Below are 27,093 nucleotides of genomic sequence, written 5' to 3' on the forward strand. Positions count from 1 at the left end.
ATATCAGTAAATTGAAAAATTATTCTCTGAAATTCCTGCTTTAAGGATTAAGCAATTTCATTTTAGAAACTGTACTTTTAGGAAGACAATGCCGGTAAACAGTTAACAATTATCTTGTTTACTCTTCTACATTTTTCCATTGTGACTCCTAGCCAACATTACAGGCATGGTACTCTGCCCTTACTCAATAATGAGGCCATTTGAAAGTGTATATGCCCCTATCTTGCTACCCCCTCCTTTCTTAGGAAAATTGTAAAGACTATATTTACAAATATCTGGACTTTTGAACAAAACAAGGGAACAGCAGTGTTGCAGACTAGCTGTGTAAGCAAACAACTAGTTTGTCACTGGGAGAATTTTATTTGTAAGAATATTGTTTTGCAGCTCTTTTTGGCTCTGCTCTTTGACACTAATGTTGTTTTCTGAAGATGCCAAAAGAAAACACCCCCACTCCCAGTCAACTAAGCTCTTTCCAAACAAAACAAAACAAAAAAATCACTTGAAATGACATATACATACACACACTCCAGAGCTAAACTGGCCCAGTCTCCAGGCCTCAAAAACCAAGGTTGTGTTACATGTGCCTTGATGTAACAATATAGCAAGTTGTCTTTGAAAACCTTCATCAGCAAGAGAGCTGTATAGGACCATAGGAAAACTATGGTTAGGTGGGACCTCTAGAGTCTCCTTTAACTTCCCATCTAGTTCCAACACCTGCTTAAAACTGGGCTAATTCCAGAGTTCAATAATGAAACCCAAAATTGTCCAGTTGAGCTTTGAGCAGATTGATGTGACAGATCAACAGCTCCATGCGTGTCCCTCCTGAAGCTGTGTGCCTGTCAAACAGGACAACCTGCCTGATAGAGATGATCCCATTCTCTGGTCTCAGGATGGAGACTCCCAAAGGCCTCTCCAGGAAACCTGTTCCTTCTACTTTATTCCCTCTTGCCATGAACATTTTTTGCTTTGTAACCAGCCAGAATTAAAATAAAATCATTACTCCTGTTGTTCCCATTACTACAACAAGGTCTTGCTGCTAAGAGCACTGCTTCCAGTCCTGTCACTGGCCTCCTCTGAGAAAATTCAGATTCTACTTTCTCTGTAGCTACAAATCAAGCAGTTGAAAACAGCAATGATATCTTATCTCCAGGTCATTGATACCCATTTTATCTTCAGAAGTCCTGTGCTGGGCAGTTTTCCAGCCCCATTCTCCCAAGTAGTAAACAAGAGTAATCCTTTTCACCAGTTTGCTGGCTACATTCTTGCTGATGCAGCCAAGACCTTGGCCTTTAGCATTACAAGGGCACAGAGTTGACTCAGCCTAGCGTCCACAAGTTTACTTTTCTTTAAAAAACCAAAACACACACAAACCACCCACCTCAAAAAAACCAAATCAAGCACAAACACCACCCACACATGAAGCTGCTCCCAGCCCACACTGATATGTAGAGGCTGCTCTAATCGAGGCACACTTCTCTGAACCTCAGGAGTTCTGTTTGCCCATTCCTCCTGCTTGCTGAGGTCCCACCCAATCACAGGCTGCTGTGCCATCAAACACTCTTTGTGTCTGATGTCCCTTTCATGTCATCCACAGACCTGGTACGGATGAGCTTCATCCCATCATCCACATCAATGAAAAGAGCCCTGAGTGAGATGAACACCCAATAAGCCCCAGTGATACATGCATTATTGCTATGCACCTGCAAAGAGTCACTTAGAGGGCCCAGGCTGTCACTATTAAGTAAAAAATGAGCAAACAGAATACACCTTAACACATGGTATATCTTTGTTTCAGCACACAGAGTTGGAAGGTCCTACACTTTAAAGGTATGAAACATTAAGACCAGTTGACTATTATGGTAAATTTTCTGTGTGTAAAACAAGTAGGAAACAGCCAAACATGAAGTGCTCAATATTATACATTCCAAATTAATAACCAACTGCTATTTTTTATCTGTATAACCAAAAATTGTGAGTTGGTGCACTGAACTGGCCAGTGTAGAAGCAAGGTTGCCTATTACTACTATAACACAAAAATGGTGCACACAGGCCACACAGTCCTAAGACAAGGAATGAGGAGAGAAAAAAGCATCACCCATAACTAATGAAAGTACGGTCCTAGATCCAGATAAACCTGGCACTAAAATACTAAAGCTTTGGAAAAGGGGCACAATTTTAGCCCACCTTTGAGTTCTTTAACACAACAATTGTAAAAGTCAACCAAGAATGATGAGATTAGGAGGGATGGGCTTTACACCTCACTTCATTGCACTGAAGCACTGAGCAACAGCAGCAATGCAGATGACTGCAGCATCCTTGAATTGCATGAACATACTGAAACACAGCATCCCCATCCTACATGTAAAGAAAAGACAGTAATCTGACTTAGAACAGCAAGAAGAAACAGAGGATATAAGTGCCAGCAGCCACAGAGGCTGCACAGAACAGCAGGAGCACAAGCTTCTGTGCTCCTCTCTAAGTGTACACAGAGCTTTTTGTATCTCTTCAGCTCCCAGTTTAACAAGATTAGCACAAAAACAAACACTAGGCAAGCAAGCCTTTATTTTACCTGTGGTAAAAAGACACTGGCTTTTTGTTAGCATGAAGCAAATTCAAGATCCTTCAACATAAGTTAGCAGAGACAAAGAAATTTCTCATGTGTTTCTGTTTTTCTTTTAAAATGAGAATAAACAATACAATTCAGTCTCAAAAACATGACTGGATTTGGCTGTAAGCTCTGGCATATAGAGAACAGAAAAACCTTGATGTTACTGGAATTGCAGTGGGACTCTAGTAAACCAGTTTGGTTTTCTACCTCTGCTACCAATGTCCTATGAGAACCTTGTCAGATCTTCTAATGCCTTCATTCTCTTAAAACAAACCTGATTATACTTTCCTTCCTCACATAGCAGATTAATTTCATTAATATTTGTTAGATGCTGATTATACAAAATGCAATTAAGTACATAATTAGTACATAACACAGTTTTCTTTCTTGAGATCTCATGTAGCTCTCTCAGTGTCCTCATTCCTAAAATTCACACTAGCTTCACCTACTCCATGGAAGATACTCCAAGATGCCTATCAAGCAAAGCTATAGCCAGGCATCACAGTCTTGAACATTTCCCTTGCTCCCAAATAACCTATAGTTGAGTCAGTTGCCTAAAAACCCTTTAGAGATTACAGCTGCCCTTTTTCTCACCTCCTGACACAAAAGCTGTCCCAGTTTCCTTTTCCTTGTCCATCCTAGAAGTTAAGCTTTACAAGATACAGCAAGAAACTTGACATGGAGAGCCAATATTTATTGGGCCATTTTGCTTTAGGGATCCAGGTGTTCTCAGAGTGCATAAATAAATCATGTTTCATTGCTTACCAAAGTACTGTAATTTTACATAGGAAGGAAAGAAAGAAAAGCCCTGTGGAGGAAGGGGGACCAACAGCTTATTTCCATGCTAAACCTTGATGCAGGTTACTACTGCCTTGTTTAGTATAAGCAAGTAGAACAGATTTATCAGACAATTTCCCTTTTTTGTTTCCTTAAACAATGAAAACTACAAGCATCCTCCAATTACCTCCTTACCAAGGAAATTAGTTACGCAAGAAGCTTAATATCAAATTCAATTAGGATAAAGCTAAAGCTGCTGCAAACACATGCCTTAACTAAGGAATCCTGGAGGTAATTCAACTTTCATTCCCTCACCTGTAAATTATTACCAGTCCCACCACTGTAAGTCTTACATTTTCTCTCAGTACTAATAGGTTATTCCAACTGACAAAGAAAAGTCTGGACACTACAAAAAAACCACCTTTCTATCTTTAAAAACCTCATCAATTAGGGCTGAGTTAAGCCATGAGCAGCATTCAAATTCCAGTATCTGCACCTTTTTTATCCCCTCCAGATTTTGAAGTGCTCAATAATGGATTTCTAGTAATAGAAGAGCCACACGGCTCATTAATTTCAGCAAAACAAAGGTACCAATGGAAGCCTACAAAGAAGTGTTGGGGTGTAATTCTCTCTTTCCTGTTACATGGCAGTGGAGAAAACCTTTCCTAACGTGACTCCCAAGTGTGGAGAGTGGCTACACCTCTGACCTGAAGACACAACCAAGGGAGGCTCCACAAGGGGAGAGGTTTCCTGCCTGTTTCAAGACGGTTGGAAAAACACTTTGAGGCATACTGAACTCAAGTTACAGCCAGGCCTTCCCTGCCTCCCACCCGAGTGCAAACTCCCTTCCTGACTACTCAGGCTCTTCTCTCCTGTGCAAACACCACACCTGTACCCATGGTTTCCACACAACAAAACACATCTCAACTGCATGCACCAAAAGCTCTGCTTCCTCAACCTGCTTAGCCCAGGTACCTGCATGTACCCACACTCTGGGCTTGGCAGCTGCTGTGCAGCTTGTGTTTAGGGTTTTTTGCTTCAGAACAGCAATTATTTCCAGCATTTGACAGGTGCAAAGCTAAAAAAAGGCCTTTGTTTCACCTGGTCTGTAGATAGTTAGCCCCCACTGTTTAAACTTTAACTCGTGAAAGGTGAGACAGATTTTTCTTTCATTGTTCAAGCTCAGTGAGCCTTCCAACACCGACATGCAACTGAAGCAGAAAAAGCCCAAAACATATTAAATGTTGTCCTTACAACTACTGAGGTCAGTGTACCAAGTAGTAGTTATTTTTCTGATTAAAGCTAGGCCATTACTATCCTCTCCATTTGCTAAGTGGCAGTGATGAATGACTGGGGGTGTTTCTCAATTTCATCCTTAAAAATAATGTGACTGTTTTCAAAGTTCAAGGAACACCCAGAATCCATGGCACTTTCTTTAATTATTTTAAAATCTTCAAGGACCAAAAAAAAAACTAGCTTTACAGACACACTTCAAGCCACTGTGGCTATAGCTGTTCCTGAGCAATATCAGTTGGCCAGCCTATTCATTAGTTATAATGAAACACCATTTTAAAATGCCATTTGTAGAGCTTTAACTATTCTACTCAGTTATGAAACTGCCCCAGAAGGCACAGAGTTATTTCCTCAAGAAACCATTACCATTTGGTAAACAAAGTGTACCTGTTAACTACACCTCCATCTGCAAAAACATGTACAACCCCCACTATCTCCCTCCACCACCTGTCAAACCTTTGGGTTCACAGGTCACTGGGGTGTGGATGCAAAGCAGGAGAGGCCAGAGAGGCTCTGACATCTCTGCACCTCTTGGCTTTCTTCCTTGTAAAAATATAATTATTCTATTAGTGGTCATTTTAGAACAATTTTAGGATTACCAAACTCAAATCAAGCACTACTCAGCTGCTGTGTTCTTTAGATTGCTTACAAACAGTTGGCCAATACCTTCTTTTTCAGCTCAAAACCCCTCCCCTCCAGCAGACTGTAATTTCTAAACTATCTAATTAGTTCTGGAAACTCCAGCAGAATATCCTAACTCTCCGAACTGTGAAATCACAGCTGTCTTTCAAGAGTAAGACTGAAGACCCAGCAGAGGGGAGTCTGACTGCCCTGAGCACAGCCAGGTAGGACAGCCTTCCCTCCAAACACAGCTCCAGGATGCAGCAGCCTGAGCCCCAACCACCCATCAGCAAGCAGGGAGCCTCTGCTGCCTCTGCTTTCGGGGACTCAGGTCTGTTCAAGCAACAGCTCAAGTGCACAGCACAAATTCAGAACAGAGGTGAACCAGAGAGTGCTACTGGGGGGAGCAGTGACCAACTTGGCAGCCTGGAAAAGACATTCCAGAGACGCATGGAGCACAGCATTATGTAACAAATTGCTGTTGGGATTTTTTCTGACTTAGGAAACAATGCACACAAAACTGTGGGCAAAACACACTATTTAGGTTGCAAGGTCAAAGACTTAAAATGCAAAAGTGTCAGAAGTGAGGCTGCTCCCACACATTAATACTTCCTTCTGGTGCACTTGTAACACAATTATTTACACAGGATCATAAATTTCCCCAGGACTCACATCTCACCCCTTGCTGGATAAGATCAATTTCCACTGTTTGTGTAATGAGGGCAACTGTACTTTCTATGATCTTTCTAACAGTCATGGAAAATATGATTTAGTGGTCTCCAGAAGGAGAAAATGTGGTGTCCTAATGGAGAGCCCTGATTATCCTCAAAAAAAACCCCTACCCCCAAAAAACAACCAAACAACAACAAAACCCAGTCACAACCCAGTTCTGAAGGGCGCTCCTGCTCCAGAATTCATTTGTACTTGCAAATTGTACCTATATTCCTTTTAGAACACACTGCCCTGGGTGGAGCCTGTCTGACTTGCACAAGCAGCTTTCACTAAGAGGCACCAGGCATGGAAAGTCACAGCTACAGCTTAAGGCTCAGAAGCATGAAACCTGTGGGAGTCATATATCAGATGACTAAGCCTGGGGATACATTTGACCCTATTCCCGCTTGCTGAGTTTCCAAACACTAAGAAACAAGGAATACCATGAAGCTCTGACCACAGAGAATAGTGTGAAAACAAATTAAACCATTTGTGTAAAGCACTTGCATATTACAGGGATGGAAAGTAAGGAAAAAAATGTTAAAAATCATGCCCTCTGCAAGAGTTTTCAAGTCTTAAGAAGAATTAAATACCAGTAAATAGCACCTGAGAATGTGCCATGGAAGTTGCAGTACAGCACTGAAACTGCAAGTAACCTTTAGCAAACATCAGCAAGTAATCTCCAAGTAAGAATTGTCACGGGGTACAAACACAAGGCTGCATAGCTGTTCTTCATCCTGATCTTCATTTCTGCCTGCTTGATTCTGGAAAATGAGTAATACACCTTATAGCTGTACATCTGCTGCTATGAGAAAAAGGAATTGTCAGCAATAGAGACTGAAGGCTGCAGAGATAGCTACTGACCAAAGCTTTGGGTCTCAAATTATAAAACAGATTTCTGGTCATCACACCTACAGAGTGACCTCAGTCCTTCGCTTTACACGCCTTCATTCCCTTCAGTGGGCATTATAGAAGTCTAAAGAACTGCTTGAAAGAATGGAAGAAAATTGACTACAGATTTTTCCTCTGCTAAGTCGATGTAGGTGCAGTAACAGGTCTTAAACTACCAGAAATGTTTTTGCTGAGCCAGGGGCAGGGTAGTTTTCAGCTCAACAGACTCCAGGCAAAAGGGTGGTGCCACAGTAAAACACTTCAAGAGTAAAACACAATTACTTTGGTTTGGGTTTTTTCTCTCCCCCTAAATCAATCTGTGTCTAACAAAGCAGCCATTCACATTCCTATTTCAAATTTACTCCCTTGTTTTTCTGTAGTTTTACATGCTGAGTTTTATGTCAGCATAGCTCCCCTATGATGTAACAGAAGACATGAAACACTTTTATTAAAATGTTTGTCCACACCTGATTTTCTAAAATTGTTAGATATTTAGATACTAGATAAATTACATATTAGAGATCTAGTAAAAACCTGTCTCAATGCATTTTATGGGAAGAGTTACAAGGAGAATCACCTATTCCCAACTAGAAGCATTTGTGGTCACACCCACACACAAAAAAAATCTTTTACCAATACATCAAAAGTAAAAACCAGTTATTATTCTGACATCCATCATGTTTGAAGAAACTTACCCTCAAAGAATGCATAGAAATTTACAGATTTACCATTTTCCATGTAAAGCAAAAGCCATTCTTCTCTAAGCCCACCATATACAAAAAATTTAAGAAAATTGTGCAATTACTAACAAGACAGAAAAAACAACATGAGATTTCTAAGAAAATCTAAAACTTTCCTAAATAATTGGTACCATAGAAGAAATTAACACAATTTCCTTAGCATTTCTGTTAAAACACATGTTTCACGGTTGTCATTTACAAAAAATAATTCAGTGCCAGTAATGAACATGGCAGACAATGGAGACCTGACATTTTTCACATAAATCCTGGAATCACCTGACATCCATCACCTTGGCATGAGATAAACACTGATGAACCAGGGTGCCTGCCTCACCTTCCATAAACCAATGAAAAAATTCTGCTTTTAATTTGACAATTTAAGGCTAATTTTGGCTGTGATTCTGAATTACTAACAGTCACGGGAACTTAGATGTTAAGGAGCAGAAGGTTTGTTAAGTCTGCATCTTTTGAGGAAATTTTACCTTGAGACCAGCAATGGAGTTGTTAAGTACATCAGCAATTTACCCCGAGATCACTTTATGTCACAAATAAGGTTGTATCAAACATGCCAGGCCTCTCTAGAAGTGACTGACTGGGGATTTTTCAGTGTCTTGCTTCCAGTCTTTACTAAGGAACACCTGTAAGCTATCTGGGATTCCTTTGCATAAGTGAGCAAACAGGATGGAACAGCTCAGTGCCAGGAAGCTTCATTAGCAGTTTTTAAGTACTAACATCAAACATTAGATCAACACAGAGTAACAACTTCAATTCAACATTAGGGCATAGATGTAGTACTTCCTAGTGGACTTTGTATACACCTTATTAGTATTCCTTCCCCTCCATATTCTGAATATATTTTCAATTGAGAGTTAAACAAGGATGCAAATTTCATAATGACTCCCAAGGCAGTAACCCCTAACAACAAAAAAATCATGTTTCTGTTTATGGGAAAATATTTTGAGTATGAATTTGACCTGCAATTTATATTTCACACATGACTTCCCTGGAAATTGCCGTAACAAAGTGCTAATTGTAACTGCTGACACAGCTACCCATGTTTCCTACCGCTGTGGCTCTTATCACCCCAGTATCTCCTTTTGCAAGGCCACCAGGGAAGTCTGGAAGGAGCAGTGGGAAGGTCCTTGGTTTCTTCAGTAGTAACTCCTTAGAGTCAGTTAGTCACATAACTTCCACAGAATAAAGACTGCTCTACATCCATAAGGAAGTGGAAGCCAGACACAATCACACTCTGCTTAAGAATGCAATGCCTTAATCCTTCCCAACAATACCACTTTTTATTAAAAAAGTAAAATTTTGCTCTCAAAGAGATGCATAACAATATCCTTAGGTGATACAAAGCTAGCACATGACCAGGAACCTTTACTGAGATGTATATAAACACACAGAGACATACTTTTTTTTTATATTACATATAAAAGCATGTTTAAGTAATATACAAGCCTACAGTGCTTGATGTAGCAGTGTTTATTCTAATTGCAGTATTACAAGTACAGAAGAATTTGGAGATTGGAACTTCAAGGTGATCTTGAAGGTCCCTTCCTACCCAGGCCATTCATGATTCATTCTAAGAAGGGGGTGGTTGTTTGTTGTTTGGGTTTGTTTGTCCTGGTTTGTTTGGGTTTGGGATTTTTTGGGTTCTCCACCCCACAACTGCCAAACGCTGTATTTCTCTGCAGACAGCTATGGATGGATGTTATGAATGCACAGATCAGACATGCTTATGTGCAGAGAGAGTAAAGCAACAAATAAAGTCCACTTAAATTACATGAGGAACTATTATTTTTTGCACACACAGTAGCAACAGGCAAGTTGGATAACCTACAGCAGTGAAGAGGGACTATTTGCGTTAGTCACTGCTTGGCTGTGGAGGACTGCTCTGAACACAACCAACTGATAAGGAAAACAGACAAGAGACCTTAGGAATTACTGATCCATGCTTATATGTTCCAGTTGTACTTAGTTAACTTCTCAACCTGCATGGATGCTGATATCCCTGTACAAAATAATTCAACATAATTATATCAGATATCAAAAAGTATAAACAAACATTTTTGGCTTAAGTTAATTTAAAAGAAATATTTAAACAGTTTCAGGAATTTAATTAAAGCAGTTTGTTTACACACAGTAGAGAAAGCAATGGTCCTATGCTATTTTTGAGTATTTTCTTGCTCTCCATCTATGATACAAACTCCTTACAATCCAGATTTAACATAAGCCTTCCTTATACCTGGGTTCATCTTGTAAAGCCTTGGATTCCTAGGAGACAAAGTACCAGAAACAATGCTAAGGTATGGAATAAGGCACAGCTGCCTTTGAACTACTTCTGTTCTCAGCTCTCCTTTCCATCCTAAGGACAGGTTATAGAGGAGGACAGAGAGCAATGGCCCTGTAGAACAGCTCAGTAAGAGAGGTCCAGAAGCAGAGCTGCTCATCTCTGGGCATGGAGAGCTGTTCTAACTGAAGGTGGCTGCTTTATTTCCACACCTGTCTCAGAGTTCTCGGAGAGTTAACTGAGATACATAAATACAAGCAAAATAATTTTTACTGCTGGTGTAACTCAAATTCACCAACCCCAGCTAATAATATATCTTTTCCCCCCTCACCTGCAGGGATATCTGGAAAACAACCCTACTTGTGAGTATGCAGCTATGAAACAGTAAGAGTTTTTCCAAAATATAATCACTTCCCCCAGATCTTTCATCAGGTTTTGTTGCACTATTATTACAGCACTCTGCCACTAATTCTTATGTGGGATCCAATGTATTAGTCAAAGTGAAATCACTTGTCTAATAAAAGGTTCTGCAAATAGACTCAACTTCGATTTCAGGTTCCAATTCAGAGTCTTCCCTGTCTCTTAAAAGCAAACACCAAGAAACACATGCTACAACTCTAACAAATCAGCTTGTAATAGCTACTAGCCATGCTCACTTCTTGCATGCATTCACATAGCAATACATATTTTTCCTCAGAAATGCAAACTGAATCGCTGTGCAGTTGAATAAATGATGGTTGGGGTAATGGTTCAGTGTGTCCACATCACTGCTATAGAAAAGTGTCCTTATAAAAAAATTAAGCTAACCAAAGGAAAAACAACAATAACACATTCCAAATTTACTGTGGGTCAGTAACAAAACCTCTAATTACACAACTTTAGATCTCAATGCTGAGAAAAAGGTAACCCTGGGAAAACATACTTTAAGCATCTCATTATCATTCAAGTCAAAGTAACAAATAGTATTCTTCTTGAAAAGGTTTACCTCTTCCTATTACAGACATATCAAAATTAATAACCAAGAAAAAGAGCATTTCAAATCAGCACGGGGGAAGTGGAAAAAACCCCTCAAGCAGTGATGTAATGATTTCTTTGAAACTCTATTTCAAACTCAAATCCTCAGGATAGTAAGTAAAGATTAACAAAAGAGCACCCAGGCTGTGAACAGTTGCGTGTCCCTGTCAGGAAAGACAAAGGTGGGAAAGGAAAATGTAGCATCACCATCACTAAGTTACTTGAAGCATATTTTGAGAAGACAAAATAAAGCTGCTCCCTCTCTCCATCCTGCTACCTGCCATCTGTCCACGAGGCCACAAAGCAAAGCCACATCTTTGGCCAGGGGTGAAGCTGGTAGCAGCTGTGTCACCACAACAGCTCCAGCAGGGAGCAGGGGAAAGAGAAAGAAATGGGGCAACTCTGTGCTCTCTTCACATGGAAATACTGCACCAAGCAGTGATTCCCAGCTGGAAACCTCGTTACATAAGCAATATCATTTAGGACATTAGAGGAAGTCAGTTAGAGCCCATTCTCCTCAATCCAAACATACTCCCTGACCATTTTCTTAGAATATGACAATGTCATCTGAGCATGTGGCTTCTGAGCAATAGTCACAAGAAATTCAAGATCAGCTCACTGCATCTCAACCACAGCATCAGTAAAGAATCATAACAACAGAGTGCGCAATACCTGGCTTGTTCTCATTAAATGTCCTTCCTGCAATAATTGTAATATGTTAAGCAGCATTTCACAATAGCTTAACTTAAAAATTTTGCAACAAGCATGCTTAACTGGTGTCTTTTGTGAAATACAAATGGAAACCACAAAACCAAGAGCATGCACTGCTTGATGTAAAAACTGTGAACTGTTGACTTTAAAAACATGTTGCTCAAGAGATATTTTAACACTGCATTATGCCATTAACACTGAAAACCAGTGTATTTCAAATGTGAAGCAAATAATCCCTTGCCTCGTGAGAGGAAGCCAAGAGGGACTTGGGGGTGCTGTGGGATGAAATACTGAATTTCAGCCTACAATGTGCTCTTGCAGCCCAGAAAGCCAATTGTGTCCTGGGCTGCATCCAAAGCAGCGTGGCCAGCAGGGTGAGGGAGGGGATTCTGCCCCTCTGCTCTGCTCTGGTGAGAGCCCACCTGCAGGGCTGCATCCAGCTCTGGGGTCCCAGCACAGGGAGGTCCCTGACCTTTTGGAGCAAGTTTAGAGAAGGCAACAAAGATGATCAGAGGTCTGGAGCACCTCTCCTATGAGGAAAGGCTGAGAGAGTTGGGGCTATTCAGCCTGGAGAGAAGAAGGCTCCAAAGAGCACTTCCAAAATGTAATGAGGGCTTATAGGAAAGATGGAGACAGACTCTGTAACAGGACCTGTTGCAATAGGACACAGGGTAATGGTTTTAAACTAAAGAGGTTGTCTAGAGAGGTGGTGGATGGTCCATCCCTGGAAACACTCAAGGCCAGGCTGGACAGGACTCTGATGTAGTTTAAGATGTTCCTGTTCATTGCAGAAGGTGAGACAAGGTGACTTTTAAAGGTCCTTTCCAACCCAGACCATTCTGTGACTCTGTGATAGTGAATCCTACAGTTACCACATCCTGAAGCTCCAAGTTTACCATACATTGAATCTATATTAGTTCAGGACTAAATTAAAAGCAAATCTGCTGAGCCATAGAGGGAAGGTCAAAACAAAGCCTGTGCAAAACCACATTTGACCTGTTTTCTATAATGCTTGAGTATATATGTGTTACATCCATGTATACATAAACAGTCAAATTTACAGGTTATAAATGCAATTACAAGCTACAGGACCAAAAGAGGCCACATAAATTTCATATGTATAAAAGCAAAAGAACCACAACTTCCACTTCTTGTGTAAAAGTTCATCTATTTCAAAAATCCTTCTATTTTTGGTCTTTTCCTTTGAACAGCTTAAATCTTTTTGCTGGTTCAGTCCAGCACAGTTCACATTACCAAGATAGCAAATGTGGCCAACACTGGCTAAACAAGAGAGCTCCTACTAATAGCAAGAAAAACAATATTTTGCTAATATGAAAAAAAAATAAATACCTGAAAGACTAATTTCAAGTTCAGATATGTATTTTAAAAGCAGTATTTAAAGCTAAGAGCAATTTGAAGTAAAAATCACATTTCCTGCAGCTTTCCTTGGATAAGAAGTTTTACAGTCTGGATTCAGGATTCTAATTAAACATGGTTTTCCTTTCTGAAAGAATGTGAAAGAAAATTCTTCATTGTATTTAGGATATATTCATCATTACATATTTTCTGTCTCTAAAGAACATTTTTCACTCATCTTCATTTTTTGGAGTTGTAGGTATCAATTTGACAGCTCCACAAAGTAAATGTTCCTATTTAATGACTGGTACAAGGAAAAGCATACAAACTAGACATCTATTATGGAAATGGGCTACATTAAAAAAGCACAGGGAGAGACAAAACAAAAACTGGAAACGTATGAAGTATTTAGGGGGAAAAAAAAATCCATGCTACCCCACTGGATTGGGGTAATCACAGATTGCTTCTACAATGAGTTTTGCTGCATTTTAGACAATTTTATTTAACACTGTACTTTTGTAAAAAAAGAGCTTCTGCCTCTTGACTACTGAGTTTCCCTTGAGGTTATGCTAATAAAATATAATAGATCCAAGCAAAACAATAGGTTTTTTCCTACTTGGAGTAAACACATATAAATTTTCTTGGTGAATATTTGTGTTATGTTGGTAGCTGGAGCCACTAACAAGCATCAGTCTCCATTGTGCTTGGAGCTGTAAAACCAATACATGAAAAAAGTTGACTGTTTATCCTGTTAAAAGTAGTTACGAGATATTATCTCTTAGCAAAGTTTGAAATTCAAGCACATACTTGGAATGAAACAATTCTGTGGTCAACTGTGTCTTGGTGTTAGCCTGTGTTTCTGCCTTTTATTTCATTGAAAGCTAAAAAGAAAACTTTACAAGTAAAGAAAAAAATTTGGATAAAACATTAAATTCAAGAGGAACAGTTGTCTGATCATGTCCCTCCCAAGAGTGGTGCACCAAGGGTCAAGTCAGCAGCTGAGGTGTACAATGCCAAACATGAACTGCTGTACTGCACTGGTAGTATCCCAAATTGCCTTGACTAAATATGCCACAATAAAACCTTAACAGACTTAGGAATTACAGTGGAACTTAGAGTAAAAAACAAGAGCTTTGTTGAATACAGACAAACAAAATCACCAACATTATTTTTGCTCTTTGTGGGTTAGCATCTAACAACCATGAGAAAAATGCTTTCAGAAGTATGAGAGAAAATGGTTTTGATTCTCAAGCTTACCTGAACAAGCAAGCATTCTCTATTTTAGGACAAACACCCATAAAGCATTAGTAGATAATCTTTTGAATCAAAAACAAATAAAAACATACTTGTCAGTAAGAACAAGTTTAGATCACGTTGATTTTTGCATTAGTCCTGCTACAGCAAGTTTCTGCATGTTTTCCTATGTTCCCTCCCTAGGAAAAGTCAGGCCTGCTAGGACAACAGCCAACCTGCAGCTAATTAGATTAATAGTCAAAGCTACCAACCACCTGCTTCCAGCACTCAAATCATTAACCTTTTCTGCTCAATTCATCTATCTGAAATAGTAAAACAAAACACCTGTTAAGATAGGGGGACACATAATATACCAAACATTAATTCTGCAAAGCTCATATAACCCATTTAAAGTACAGCTAACAATTAGTATTGCTGAAGAACCCTTTCATCATTCTGCTGTATTTCACATATTCTGGTCTACTAGTTAAAAGTTCAGAAGAGCAAGGGGAAAAAGGAAAACAAACAAAGGAAATGAAATATTCCGTTCTTTTTCACTTCTTATGACTGTACTTTCTGTATGCAAGCAAACCATCCCAAGCAGAGCTCTGTCCTCATCCTGTCCCACGTTATTCCAATGGACATTAATACTACATTCTCTCTCAGTAATGCTATTGCTTATTTGAGGCAAATGTAAAATCTCTTAGTATCTCCTGCCCTTTTTAGTGCTGGAGAAAGTAATTTGGTTACCTCTCAATAAGAGAAAGAGACAAGAAATTCCCCAACAGATGGGAGATGAATGTCACAGGGCAGAAGCAGAAAGGATTTTGACTGCAGATCCCCAAATTAATTGCAACACAAAGTTCAGCTTCAGTAGTCCACTACTGGGCACAGTCTGCTTGAATAAGTCATAAATATTGTTCCAAGGACAAGAAAACACACACAGCCTACTGTTTGAGGTAATAAAAAAGCACACTACCATGTCTCAGATTGCTGCTGTTTCCAGCAGTTGCCCGCTATCTCACCACTGCTTGAATCACAAGCTCCTCAGGAGTTGTCACCAGCTCTCTGCTTTGGCAAACTCCACAGGGGCATTTTCTACCTGAGGGCATGCTGACTTACAAACTGTTAACGTTCTGATTCCATTCACATTCCTCAAATTCACACACACAGTGGTGGATTTTATTCTTTCGCACACCACAACCGAAATGAGACTTTTGAAGTGTTTATTTTGTAGCCTATTTTTTGAACAGTGAACAGAAAACCCTCCAATCCAGCAAGGACTAACTAGAGGTTAAGGTGCTAATCTGAAGTGTGAGTTAAATCAAGGAAGGAACTTGGTCACAAGAAATCAATGTCCCCATCCTTTTAAAACAGACAAGACATTTAAAAGAGATTTCAACATGTTTTTATGTACATGCTCATAATAGGAAACCAAGCACAGTTTTGCTCAAATGTCTCCAATCCCTCAAAAAGCTTCTTCTTTAAAGCCCTTGATTAAGCAACAAAACAAACCCGAAACTCCTGACCCAAAACAGTGCCTGACAGTTTCTGCTGTATCTGTGCCTGGCCTGGGCAAAGAGGGGGTCACCAGCCTTAAGAGCCCAAGAGAACATCCCATCCCCAAGGCAAGCATAGGGCAGAACAGCATGAGAAACACTAAGAAAGCCCAATTCTTTCCTTTTGCTAATTTCATTAACTCTGCCAGGAGAGGTTTCCTAAAATTATACATTTTGACCAAGTCTGAGAGGAGGGGGAAGAGCTGTTCTGGTTTTTAACTAGAGATGGATATTAGTAAAAGGTTCTTCACTCAGGGTGGCTGGGCACTGGAACAGGCTCCCCAGGGCAGTGGTCACAGCACCAAGCCTGGCAGAGTTCAAGAAGCCTTTGGACAAAGCTCTCAGACACATGGTGTGACTCTTGGTGTGGCCTGTGCAGGCCAGGACTTGATGATCCTTATGGGTCCATTCAAGCTCTGGATCTTCTACAGTTCTATGACACCTGTGTCCCCATTTTTGGTTGACAAGGAGAAAGGTGAAAGCATTAGTCCATGAACTATCAGGAGAGCTATACTTTTTAAATCAGAAGTCTTCCTTGCTTACCCACATCACTGAAGTGTAATGGTTGATTGCATTTGTTTACAAAGGAAAGTGTTTCTTGTATGTTTAGCAATGAACTTAACTGATTTTCAATGTCTGTAAACACTGCCTGTAAAGCACCAGGGCTCCTGGAGCCTAAATAGCTGGGGACCTGTAACTACAGCCTCAACAAAAAGTTCAAATACAGATATATGAAGTCAGGAAATAGAGCTTCAACTCTATTGTCCGGGCCAAGTCTCACATCCTGGCCATATTTTCTTCTACAAAATTGCAATCAAACATACATTTGTCCTCAGTTATCTGGCTCAAGACATAAAGAGTATCTAAGGCTAATCAGTCCACTGAAGCATCTGAGGCTTAATCAGCACTGCAGTAACACCTCAAAGCATCAATATCATGTCATACTTAAAGGAGTCCCAAATGTTTTCCTATCAGAATAGAAAAGATTTCTAGAATCACATTTAGAAGTTGATTTCAACAGGTTCTGTTCCTGTACTTTTTTAAAAACCTTTTAAAATATTAAACTAAAGTGCACGCAAGTTTATAAGCCAGGCTTTTGCAAATCTCTGCAAAATGTGGCCGTGTAACACATGCATTCACAAACAGTCCATAATGCTTTTATCTTCTATATACTATGCAATGGAAAGCACTCAGTTCTATATGGTGTGCTTTTTCTGTGTTTTATAGGATCACATCAACCAGCTTTTAACATTTTTTTTACCTGAGTGCAAGGAAAAGAACATACTCGAATGCAGCTAAAAATCTTCCACAAAAAACATCATTTAAATCACAGAATTCTTCATCAACAGCTGTGTCTTCCATCAGCTTAAGGCACTAGAAGCATGGTTGGCAATATTCAGTAAGTGTAAAAAGAAGAAAAAAATACTTACTAGATAGGTAAGGTTTTAAATAAAGACTTCAGTTTAACAATATTTTTGTTCTAAGCCTATCAAATCCTTCTGCAGCATTTGGAAGCCACAGAGCATTTGGAGTCAGATATGATCCTTGGTAAAGCTTAATCAAATATATAAATGTGAAACTGGCATTGCTTAAGCTGAGGAAGGTTAACTAGTACAATATACAATTTAAAAAATCATTGTTTTGTAATATAGATGGGCACCGCTGAACAAAAAACCCTCTCAAATGCTAAAGTAAAAAATCCATCTTGAAATTTTTGCCACGGAAACCCAGAAGCTAAATTAAAAAAAAAAAAAAATCTGGTGAACAAAAGAGAAATTTTCAGTGTTTTCAAATAATTAATTTGTACACATTACATCAAATATTAGAGCACTTCCTAAAAATATTATTTCTTTACAAAACAGAATGAGGTCTAAAACTAATTTAAAACTTAACTTTGGTTAATGGTGTGCGATTGCTGAGATCTTAATAGATCTCTTACATCTGTAAACATAAAAATATTGTGCCTAAATCTATTCTAATAAAGGTTTTTATGAAGCAACTTAAGCAGTCACATAAGCTCCTCAGGTTGTTCTCAGAAAAGAAATATGATTTTAAATTCTAGCTAATTGATTTACAGCCTCCACTCCAAACCAAGTAACTCCTATTGGCTGGGGAAGGAGTTCCTCTCACTGTCAATATGGCATGAATCTTGAATACAAGCACTTTGCCAATCTGTAGGTGTGTGAGCCTGTCATCCTGGCAAAGGCAAGGTTTTCACCAACATGATGTAGGCTAGTTTAGAGAGTCTGAGCAAGGAGTATTATTGGCAACAGTCTTAGGGGAAAAAAATCGAGTGTCTAACTTCCTCCCACCCAATGAAGTTTGTTTTGCAGGCATTTTTACTTCAGAGAACCCAGGCCTTCCTCAGATTTCTTCAGTACAAGTGGGGAACTGAAGTACCCCTACCTCAATTCTCAGTACTGCCCTGGTACCTTAGGCATTCCAACACAAACACCCCAACTCATGGCAACACCCTATTTCTGTAAATGCAACAAACAGCCAGGCTATGACACTCAGCTCAGAAACTTCCACCTGGGGAAAGTGATCTTCTCATGCTAACAGGATGTATAAAATAAAGAGCTTTGAAATACTTATGTTTCCTCTCCTGGAAGTACATCACAGCTTAGATTGTATTGCATGAACAGTATAAACAACTCTAAATCACAGTCTGCTTCTACACTGGAAATGTATTACGAACTGCAAAAGGACTAACGCTGCATTAAACAAAGTGATAACCCTGCATAGTGTGCAATTTTTCATTTTGCTCCATTTCAAAATGCATCATATAAATTACATTCATAAATGTTGGGGAAAAAGAAAACAAAAACCAACAAAAAACCTTCCTCCAGGGTTATTTTCATTTGCAAAGATTTCAAGCAGCAGAAAATTATTCTTATCTCTGAACAAGTTTTTGTATTTCTTAAATAACCTCCTTCTGTACTTAACACCAACACAGTTGCATTTGGTTTACAGAAACCCTGTAGCATCCAAAGGCAGTCATGCCTTTTACTCCTCAATTTAATCCACTGAGAGCTTTAAACAACTCGCAATGTCTACAATCACAGTCCTCTTAAACAAACGTTTCCACAAATTCTACGGGTTTTGATGCTCCTTCTAGCATGAAAGTGAGATCCCCCACGCAGTGTTTATTCATGAATTGGTGAAAACTGTAGCAAGGACAGAACTGGAAGCCACATGGTGCTACTTCAGTGCTAAAAGCCCTCGCATCTCTGTCACAACTCATAGCTATCAGAGAGAAAAAGTTTGAACACACACTGGAGCGTGCCTTAAAGTGAATGCAGCAACAGATATATCAGAGAATGTGTGTTAATGCTACATGCTCATTGTATATAGTAACAAAGATGATTATTTATAGTGGTCAGGCTTATTCTATAGCATGAGACAAGCCATGGACACCTCAACAGCATAGCCACATCTTTCCTGCCAGACAACATCATTCTGGCTGTTTTGCTAAGCAAGCCACCAAATTCCTCTCCACAATACTTCAACCAGCAGGAGAACTCCTTAAGGACAAGCCAAAGTCCCCAAACACATGAGTAACTTATACCAGCACTCAGGAAAGGATTAAGCAAGGGAAAAGACAGCTAGCTAGAAACACTCAAAAGCTTCTGAATCTTCAGAGGGCATCAGGAAAACTGGGTTATGTATCTGAGATGTAACAGTCAAGAGTATCAGAGCATATAGAAATTAATGGAGCATGAAAGTGAAGAGCAAAATAGCTTTATTTTAAAGGAAGCAAGCTCCTCTAGCACACACTCTTGAGCTTAATTCTCTTCATCAATCTTACCAGATTTACTGTGGTTTACACAGTAAATCTATTTAGTAACTTACTTCCTGAGTGTTTATTCTTGCTATTACCAACAACTAAGTTTTAAGAAAACTACTTTTACTTATTTTGACTAAAATCAATGACAGCAGAAAATGTTACCTGATAACCTTCTGCAAATGAGAAAAAAACCAAACAAACAAACAAACCAACCACAAACACAATAAGCAGAAGCACATAAATGAACCACAAAAAAACTAACCAATACAAATAAATAGTGACATCTCTCTGGAAGAAATTTAATGATATTTTACTTACTTTTTGTTATTTATACTTATTTATAATATGTTACATATGTTACATATTTATAATATGTTATTGTTGTTTTTATATGTGTTTATAAAACACATATATACATATACATTTAACTCATCCAAATTGGTCCCACTGGCAGATGATCAAGTCCAAAACAAAGATATCTTACTGAAACATTATCAGCAAAAAAAATGTGACTGACTTGTAAATAAACAGACAATTTTTAAGTATTATTTCATTTTAAGGCAAAATAAAGTCAATTTCAAAAAATAAAACTTTCCAAAACCCATTAATTTCCTGCAATGCCCAGGAACTACTCTATTAAAGCACAAGAGGTAGATCCATCACTAATCAAAACATAAGCCTTAATTTTATTTTTTTTAACTCCACCCGCTTAATTATAGTGGGAATTCTTTATTGTTATTGCCTAACTCTACTTTAATCTTAAAATTAACCAAGTGAGAATAAAATCTGCCCAAGAAACTCTCTCAATTCCCATCCATAAGCTCCAATGCCTTCCATACCACTACTCTGGTTCAGCAAATTCAACTTTATTGATACTGAAGAACAGGAGACTACTCCTAAGAGCAACAAGAAAAAAAAAAAAAAAACAAGCATAAAGATTATACTGTCAGTTATCTTGTATCAGCTGTATGCACATCTGCAAAGGTTCAGAGAGTCTAGGAATGGTTTTGGTTCTTTTTTAGAAGAAAATCAGACGAGAAAAAAGTTGTACCTACAGGACTTGATGGGTTCTGGCACATTCTTTGGCCCATGTTACTAGTGAGTGATCAGCTTTTCACAGCCATTCTCTAACCACCAGTGGGAACACACACCACTGGTTTGGATCAGTGCATTTTAAAGTCATATATGCAAGCAATGTAGGAACTATTGCAGTGGACACAGAATACATAAATACTTTTCTCAATAACATGCATAATACAATGTAACACTTTGAAGCTGATTTTCTTTTTAAGAAGAATTTTACAGGGCTGGGTATTAATTTTTCTGCGCCAAGCATGTTTGCTTTGACAACACACACGCACACTACATGTTTATTTTGTTAGTCAATTGAGAAAAACAAAGATTTCCATAGTTACCAACAAGCTGCTGTGACAGGATATAATGGCAGTTCATTTTCCTTCACCCAAACTTCATGCATTGCATTTTTGCTGTAACAAATTAAGAACTATTTGGGAGAAGTTGTGTTCTTTAGAGAGACAATGTGCTTCCCTTGTGTTTAATGAGAAATTAAAAATGCTTATGAAAAATCAGAAACAACTACAGAAGATGTCATTCTCCATGGCTGGGAACTGCCAGGATCTGAGACTAGAGCATGAATGCTACAGGAAAAGAACAAGTATAGGGAGATGTAAGGATAAAAAAGAATAAATCCAGGCTGCAAGTAACATCAGGCTCATGAACAGAGCAGCAACAGAAACATGTTCTTCAAAGAAATATTTTTGGTCACTTGCTTTCAGTTAGGCCCTCTTTCTTAACCAACTCTATTCTCCTGGCTGGGACACGCACCATACCACATCATTTCTGGCACAGGATTAGTAAAGTAGAAGGATGGCCACAGCTGAGCTGGAAAGTATCTTGTCATCAGTTCTGTTGGCCAACACACACTAACTGCTGGAAGTATTCTGGGAATAGTTTGCCTTTTTTTTTTCCTTTTTTTTTTTTTTTTTGGCAACAGAGAAGAAAAGGCCTAAGCCATCCTGGTCACCAAGTGTAACACCAGCAGCCAAGAAAGTAAAGCACTCTCAGGGGTGGAGGAAATTTCTGCTGTGCCACCTACAGCAGGCAAGTGGTTTCTGTTCCAGGTTACAGCCCTGAAAGCCTGTTAGTAACTCCAGCATTGCAAGCAGGTAGCTTATATCCAGCTTCTCTCTCTTCTCTTTCCATTCCCAAGAACTGTGTGTTTCAAACCAAAATGGATTTCAACAGCCAGTCCATCCCCAGAGCACCACACTAAATAAATGGCTGCACAAATAGCCAGAACTGTTTACTAAAGGTAAAATGTACAAGACACACACCACAATATTTCTTTATACTGGGCAGTGACAGCTGTATGTGTACAGGTTTTCTAGTTATTCTCACCATAACTACACTTCTGCAGAAATTGGAGGCAAAAATCACTACCATGTCATTTTGTTTGACATCAATGGAATGGTACTGAGTAATAAAATATTCTTCACAAGGCTTCTATTATAAGCTAATGAGCTAATCTTTCAAGAAAACACACAGTGAAATAGCTGGTTTTAAGTATATACCAGATACCCTTTACAAAGAATCACAGAATTGGTTGGAAATTGTTTCTGGACCATCCCCTTGTCCAAGCCCCTACCAAGGCAGGGTAACCAGAGCAGGTGACACAGGAACACATCCAGGTGGTTTTGAAAGTCTCCAGAGAGGGAGACTCCATGACCTCCTTGGGCAGCCTGTTCCAGTGCTCTGCCGCCCTCAACACGAAGAACTTCTTTCTCATGTTAAGGTGCTTCTTGTCATTTAATTTATGGCCATTGCTGCACACAACTGAAAAGCAGGTCCCAGTTAGGCCATATTTAGGTAGATGAAAAATGAAACAACCTAACATTTTATATATTAAAAAGCAAAAAACAAAACCAAAAGCACAGTCAACTCTTCAGAAGACTATTACAACATTGCCTTGAAAAGTGATATAAAAGTCCCTATCTAAATGGGTCAAGAGTTCTCCTAAATAAGTGTAATGATAATCACTTGCAAGTTATTGCTATTTTTTAAAAATCCATTCTACCTTACAAACCCATTCTAGAGAATTCATCATTGTAACATAAACTCAGCACATTTATTCCTCTAGAACACAAAATTACTTCTAGATTGAAAACACAGAGCTTTAAGACATGCAATACTCACTGATAGTTAAAAATCAAAATATTTGTAAGGAAACAACTTACTTGATTGAGTTTCTGAAGTGGTCTTCAGCAGGATTTTTTACTGTACAACTGTTCAGCAACCATAAATCTGCTTCATCAGAGTTATCTACAAAACAGAAAAAAAACAACTTGCGTTAAGAATTATTTAACCTGTCAACTCCTAACTTATATAATATTTAAAAAAAAAACCAACTGAGCCATTAATAATAAGTTGGCTATTTGCAAGATTACTTTATATTCAATTACATTCTTGGAAGGGGTTTATTGTTTTTCTTTGTTTTGTGTTTTAGAATAAAAAGAGGCACATGAGCATTTCCACTGTAATTTCATTTAATTTTTTTTGCCAATGGGGAACGAGTTCTTATCTCATTTACCAGCTGAGATGCCACTAGATTGCACATCACAGAAAACAAAGTTAAAAAAAATGGTCACAACTACCAGAAAAGTCTTGCCTAGACAAAGGCAAAATTAGGTGGTCAACAAAAGCAGGTTTCACTAAGAAAATAAAATCCCTGCTTCATCTCCACTGTGAATTAATACTACAAAAGAAACAAATCATAATTCATAACATGTAAAGCTCTACCAAAGAGAAAAGTCAATGTAGCGGGTTTGGAAAGAAACAGACATATTTCTAGTTTTGGTTATATCTTAGTTATAGTATAATTATAGCTCAGCAATTTTCAGACAAAAGATATTCAAGCAACCAATATCTGTTTCCATTCAGATAAGAATACTTTTTTTTTCAGGATCCAAACCTTTCTGTATGTTCAGAGCCTATTGATATCTAAATTCATTAACTGAACTGAATCCCAGAATTATCTGCAGAAGCACATATATGAACTGTAATCCTGTAAAACATGGCCTATACTACACAATTACTAGCATAGTCATTATCCTTGTGAAGTTAGAGTTTCTTTTTTTGAACAAAAGAATAATCTATCTCAAATAGTTTAGTGCTTTAGCATTCATCAGAATAGCTTGTATCAGTTTGGATAAGAAAATTCATGTCACTTGCTACTATTCAGTACATGGAGCAGTGAAGTATTGACTGATGTATCTTTAAATAACATAAGCCAGTGAGCAATGAACACAGGTAAAACTTAATTTTTAGGATGCCTTACTTGAACTGATGTCCTGCTAAAGCAGGAGGAAGCCTGCCATGACTTAGGCATATTTATACATGCACCCATCATGAATGTATCTATACAGGCATGAATATCCTTTTTCTCCATGCACACACACTTATGACAAAATGCTAAAATTGAAAAAGCTTTCTGTCTCATGACATTTTCTTCAAAGAAATCATCGTTTACAATTAATTATCAGTCGCTTAACCTAGGAAGCAGGTAAATTGAAAATAATACATAAAAGGCAACTAATGCTAAATAAGAGAAAACATTCAGGGAGAGTTCTAATCATTGTTGACCAAGATTACACTATTAATTTGGCTAAAACACAACTTCCTTTCACAACAGGGAAAGACCACAAAACAGTCACCTAAGTAACATTCAAACCTTTAGCTACTTAAAACAAATATCTGACCCTGTCAGGTTGGGAAAGGGCACTCAGTTTTTCAGCCTACATAGAAGTCAAAATAAAAATGGAACAACACAAAGAACCTCTCCTGCATGTAAACTACATTTTTAGACTAATGAGCAGACCCCTATACCATTACAAATATAATCAGAGGTTAAAATAATTGATCAGGAATTATGTACAGACAAGGAAAGAAACAGTTTCAATGTCAGAAAAAGAGTGATCTCTTGGCCTAGTCAGATGTACTAGGTATGAAAACAAACACATTTTAAAAGTAGTTTTCCAATCACACAGCCAAACCCTTGCATTTCTTATTCTTTTCAGCAGCATAAAATGTTTATAAATTCAGCCCCACACCCATAACACACCCACCTGAGAATTAGGGGTGGGACACACACACACACTAAATAGCAAGAGGCCAACATTTAAGTGAGACATTACATTTAACAGACAACAGTTGCAGTAGCACTCATCCACCACTGTAAAGCACAACCATTTTCGAGAGATGCCTTTATTCAGAGGAGAGAGACAGAGAACACCAGTTCTGGGCTTGGTCTCAGCTCCTCCTTGTGCCATGGTTTCCAGGTGTGCAGGAAGAGACAACACCACGGCAATGCTTCTCCCCTAAAGCCAAAATCAACCATCTCTTCAAAACAGCCTTGGAAAAAGTAACACATTTAGGTTTAGAAAGCCCTTACATAGTAACCCAACAGGACTCATTTCATACAGCAGTTGGTTTCCAGGCTATTAATATATTGACTCCTTGACTGAGGGACAACTGCAACACTTTATATATATATCACACATATTAAAAAGTCTTCCAAATACATATAAATTCATTCCTTAACAGGTTTCAGCCTCTGCAGAACAGAAGATAAAAAGCAAAGGCTTTTACAGAATAAAATCTCCTCAGCAGTTTTGGGAAAAGGAGTCTCATTCATGTACATATCTAAAAATCATTTATGGAACATAAAAGTGCAGCTGAGGTTTGTCCTCCTCTTAAAACAACAGTAGGGTTTTATCATATTCAGTTGTTCTACTTCTGCCTTTATTTTTAAATCTTTTTTTTCTAATTAATTCTCATGATCTCTCATATGAATATATGTACATACAAGTTTTGATTATGCATATATATAAACATACAGACACACACTCATGAGTTATATTCATTCATTAAGTGTCCATATCACAACTCTTCAAAATGATAGCTGATTTTTCTTGGTACTTTACTGCCCTATTCATACTTAAAATAATTGCATGCACTGGTGTAAACTCACCACAGTCTACTGCATTTTTTCAATAAAATTTCAGTTAAAAAGGAAAAATATTGCCAACGGGGTCCTTTTGTATCAGGTTGCAGGAAGATGTGAACATTTGCAACATTGTGGGAATAACTTGTCAGCGGTCACATTTAGCTTTGCAAGGCCTTGATGGATGTGTGGAAACAAACATGGACCAAAAGAGGAGACTGGGCTTGGCATGTATAAACAACATCTTCTGGCTTCATAATTACTAAATATTAAGCAACACTGGGGTAATAATCCTTTATTCAGGGCATGGAAACTGGAGCAACTGGCTACCTATATATATATATATATATATATATGCATAGGTATATGCATGTGTAGATGTGTGTATATATATATATGTGTATGTACACCTATAAGTGTTCTGACATGAGTAGGTGCTACTGTTCAGCTATGTGCTCAAATAAAGAGTCAAAAAACTCTGACAAATAAGCTCAGGCTTCTAAACACATGCCTAGAGGGGCAGGGGCAGACAGCCCTGAGGATTCCCTGTTTATACTCCAGGCAGACAGATGAAGAGTTTAGGTCTGGATGGGAAGCCCCACATGAATGTGGTGCTGCACCCACTGCATCCATGCACCCTTCCTTGGAAGCTCTCCACCTGCCACCTTCTCCAACTCCATAGGTGACGTTTTTGGGAAACCTCCAGCATTTCAGTGAAGAACAGAGGCCTGTGTTTGGGAGCTCACACAGATCTGAGCGAACAGGACGACTTAAAATTGACAGAAGGTTTTCCATCAAGTCATGGAGACCAACAGGCAAAACTGAAGCAAGAACCATAAGTACAGTGAACATCAGTTACAGCAGTGAACATGGTATAGGTGCATATATCCTGCAACAATCTTCTCTATTTTTGCCATATATTCAGCCTAATGATACTTTTTTCATTATGATATTTTGATGCCAATATTTATTTTTATGAGCTACTTAAACAGTTTCCTCTTTGATAAGATATTTTTAGAAAGAAAAAAGGAAGATATGTCAAATCAGCTTTGTATTACATGCTCAAAAACACAACTCAAAACCATGGACTTCTTGCATTGTGACATCTTTTCCATAAAAAAAGGCTACACTGGAAGTAAACCACAAAGTCTCTCATACTCTCTGAAAAACAACATAGAGTACAAAGGAACCTAAAGGTCATGGAAACTTCTGAGCACTTAAGTTAATTGGGAAACTCTGGAAAACATGAATTGGCTGCATTATGCAATACTAAGATGATAAAATGGTGAGAGTCTGTAACATTAGTATATCTACAGAGGAAAATAATATTTACAATTCTTTTCTAACTAGCAGTGTCAGTTTTCTTATCATTTCAGAAATCATAAATCAGCAGAATTTCTTAAGACTGTAGTAATACTATCAGCTGAAAATAAACAACTGACTTGGGTTTGCCTGGTCTCTTGACTTTTAGTCTTTCTTC

General features: G+C 38.4%; 1 protein-coding gene across 7 annotated transcripts in view; it reads right to left on the reverse strand.

Moving 5' to 3' along the window:
- The window catches only part of CDKAL1 (CDK5 regulatory subunit associated protein 1 like 1), a 380,595-nt gene that overhangs the window by 290,761 nt on the left and 62,741 nt on the right, over positions 1–27,093 (reverse strand). For 6 of the 7 annotated variants that reach the window (XM_064705180.1, XM_064705176.1, XM_064705178.1 and 3 more), the window contains exon 5: positions 22,849–22,933. In XM_064705180.1, coding sequence (XP_064561250.1) covers positions 22,849–22,933 — 85 coding nt within the window. Of the gene's footprint in view, positions 1–14,272; positions 14,515–22,848; positions 22,934–27,093 lie in introns of those variants that run through there. The other variant, XM_064705182.1, reaches the window with a different exon arrangement.

Source organism: Zonotrichia leucophrys, chromosome 2 (genome assembly GCF_028769735.1).
Source record: "Zonotrichia leucophrys gambelii isolate GWCS_2022_RI chromosome 2, RI_Zleu_2.0, whole genome shotgun sequence".
NCBI lineage: Eukaryota > Metazoa > Chordata > Aves > Passeriformes > Passerellidae > Zonotrichia > Zonotrichia leucophrys.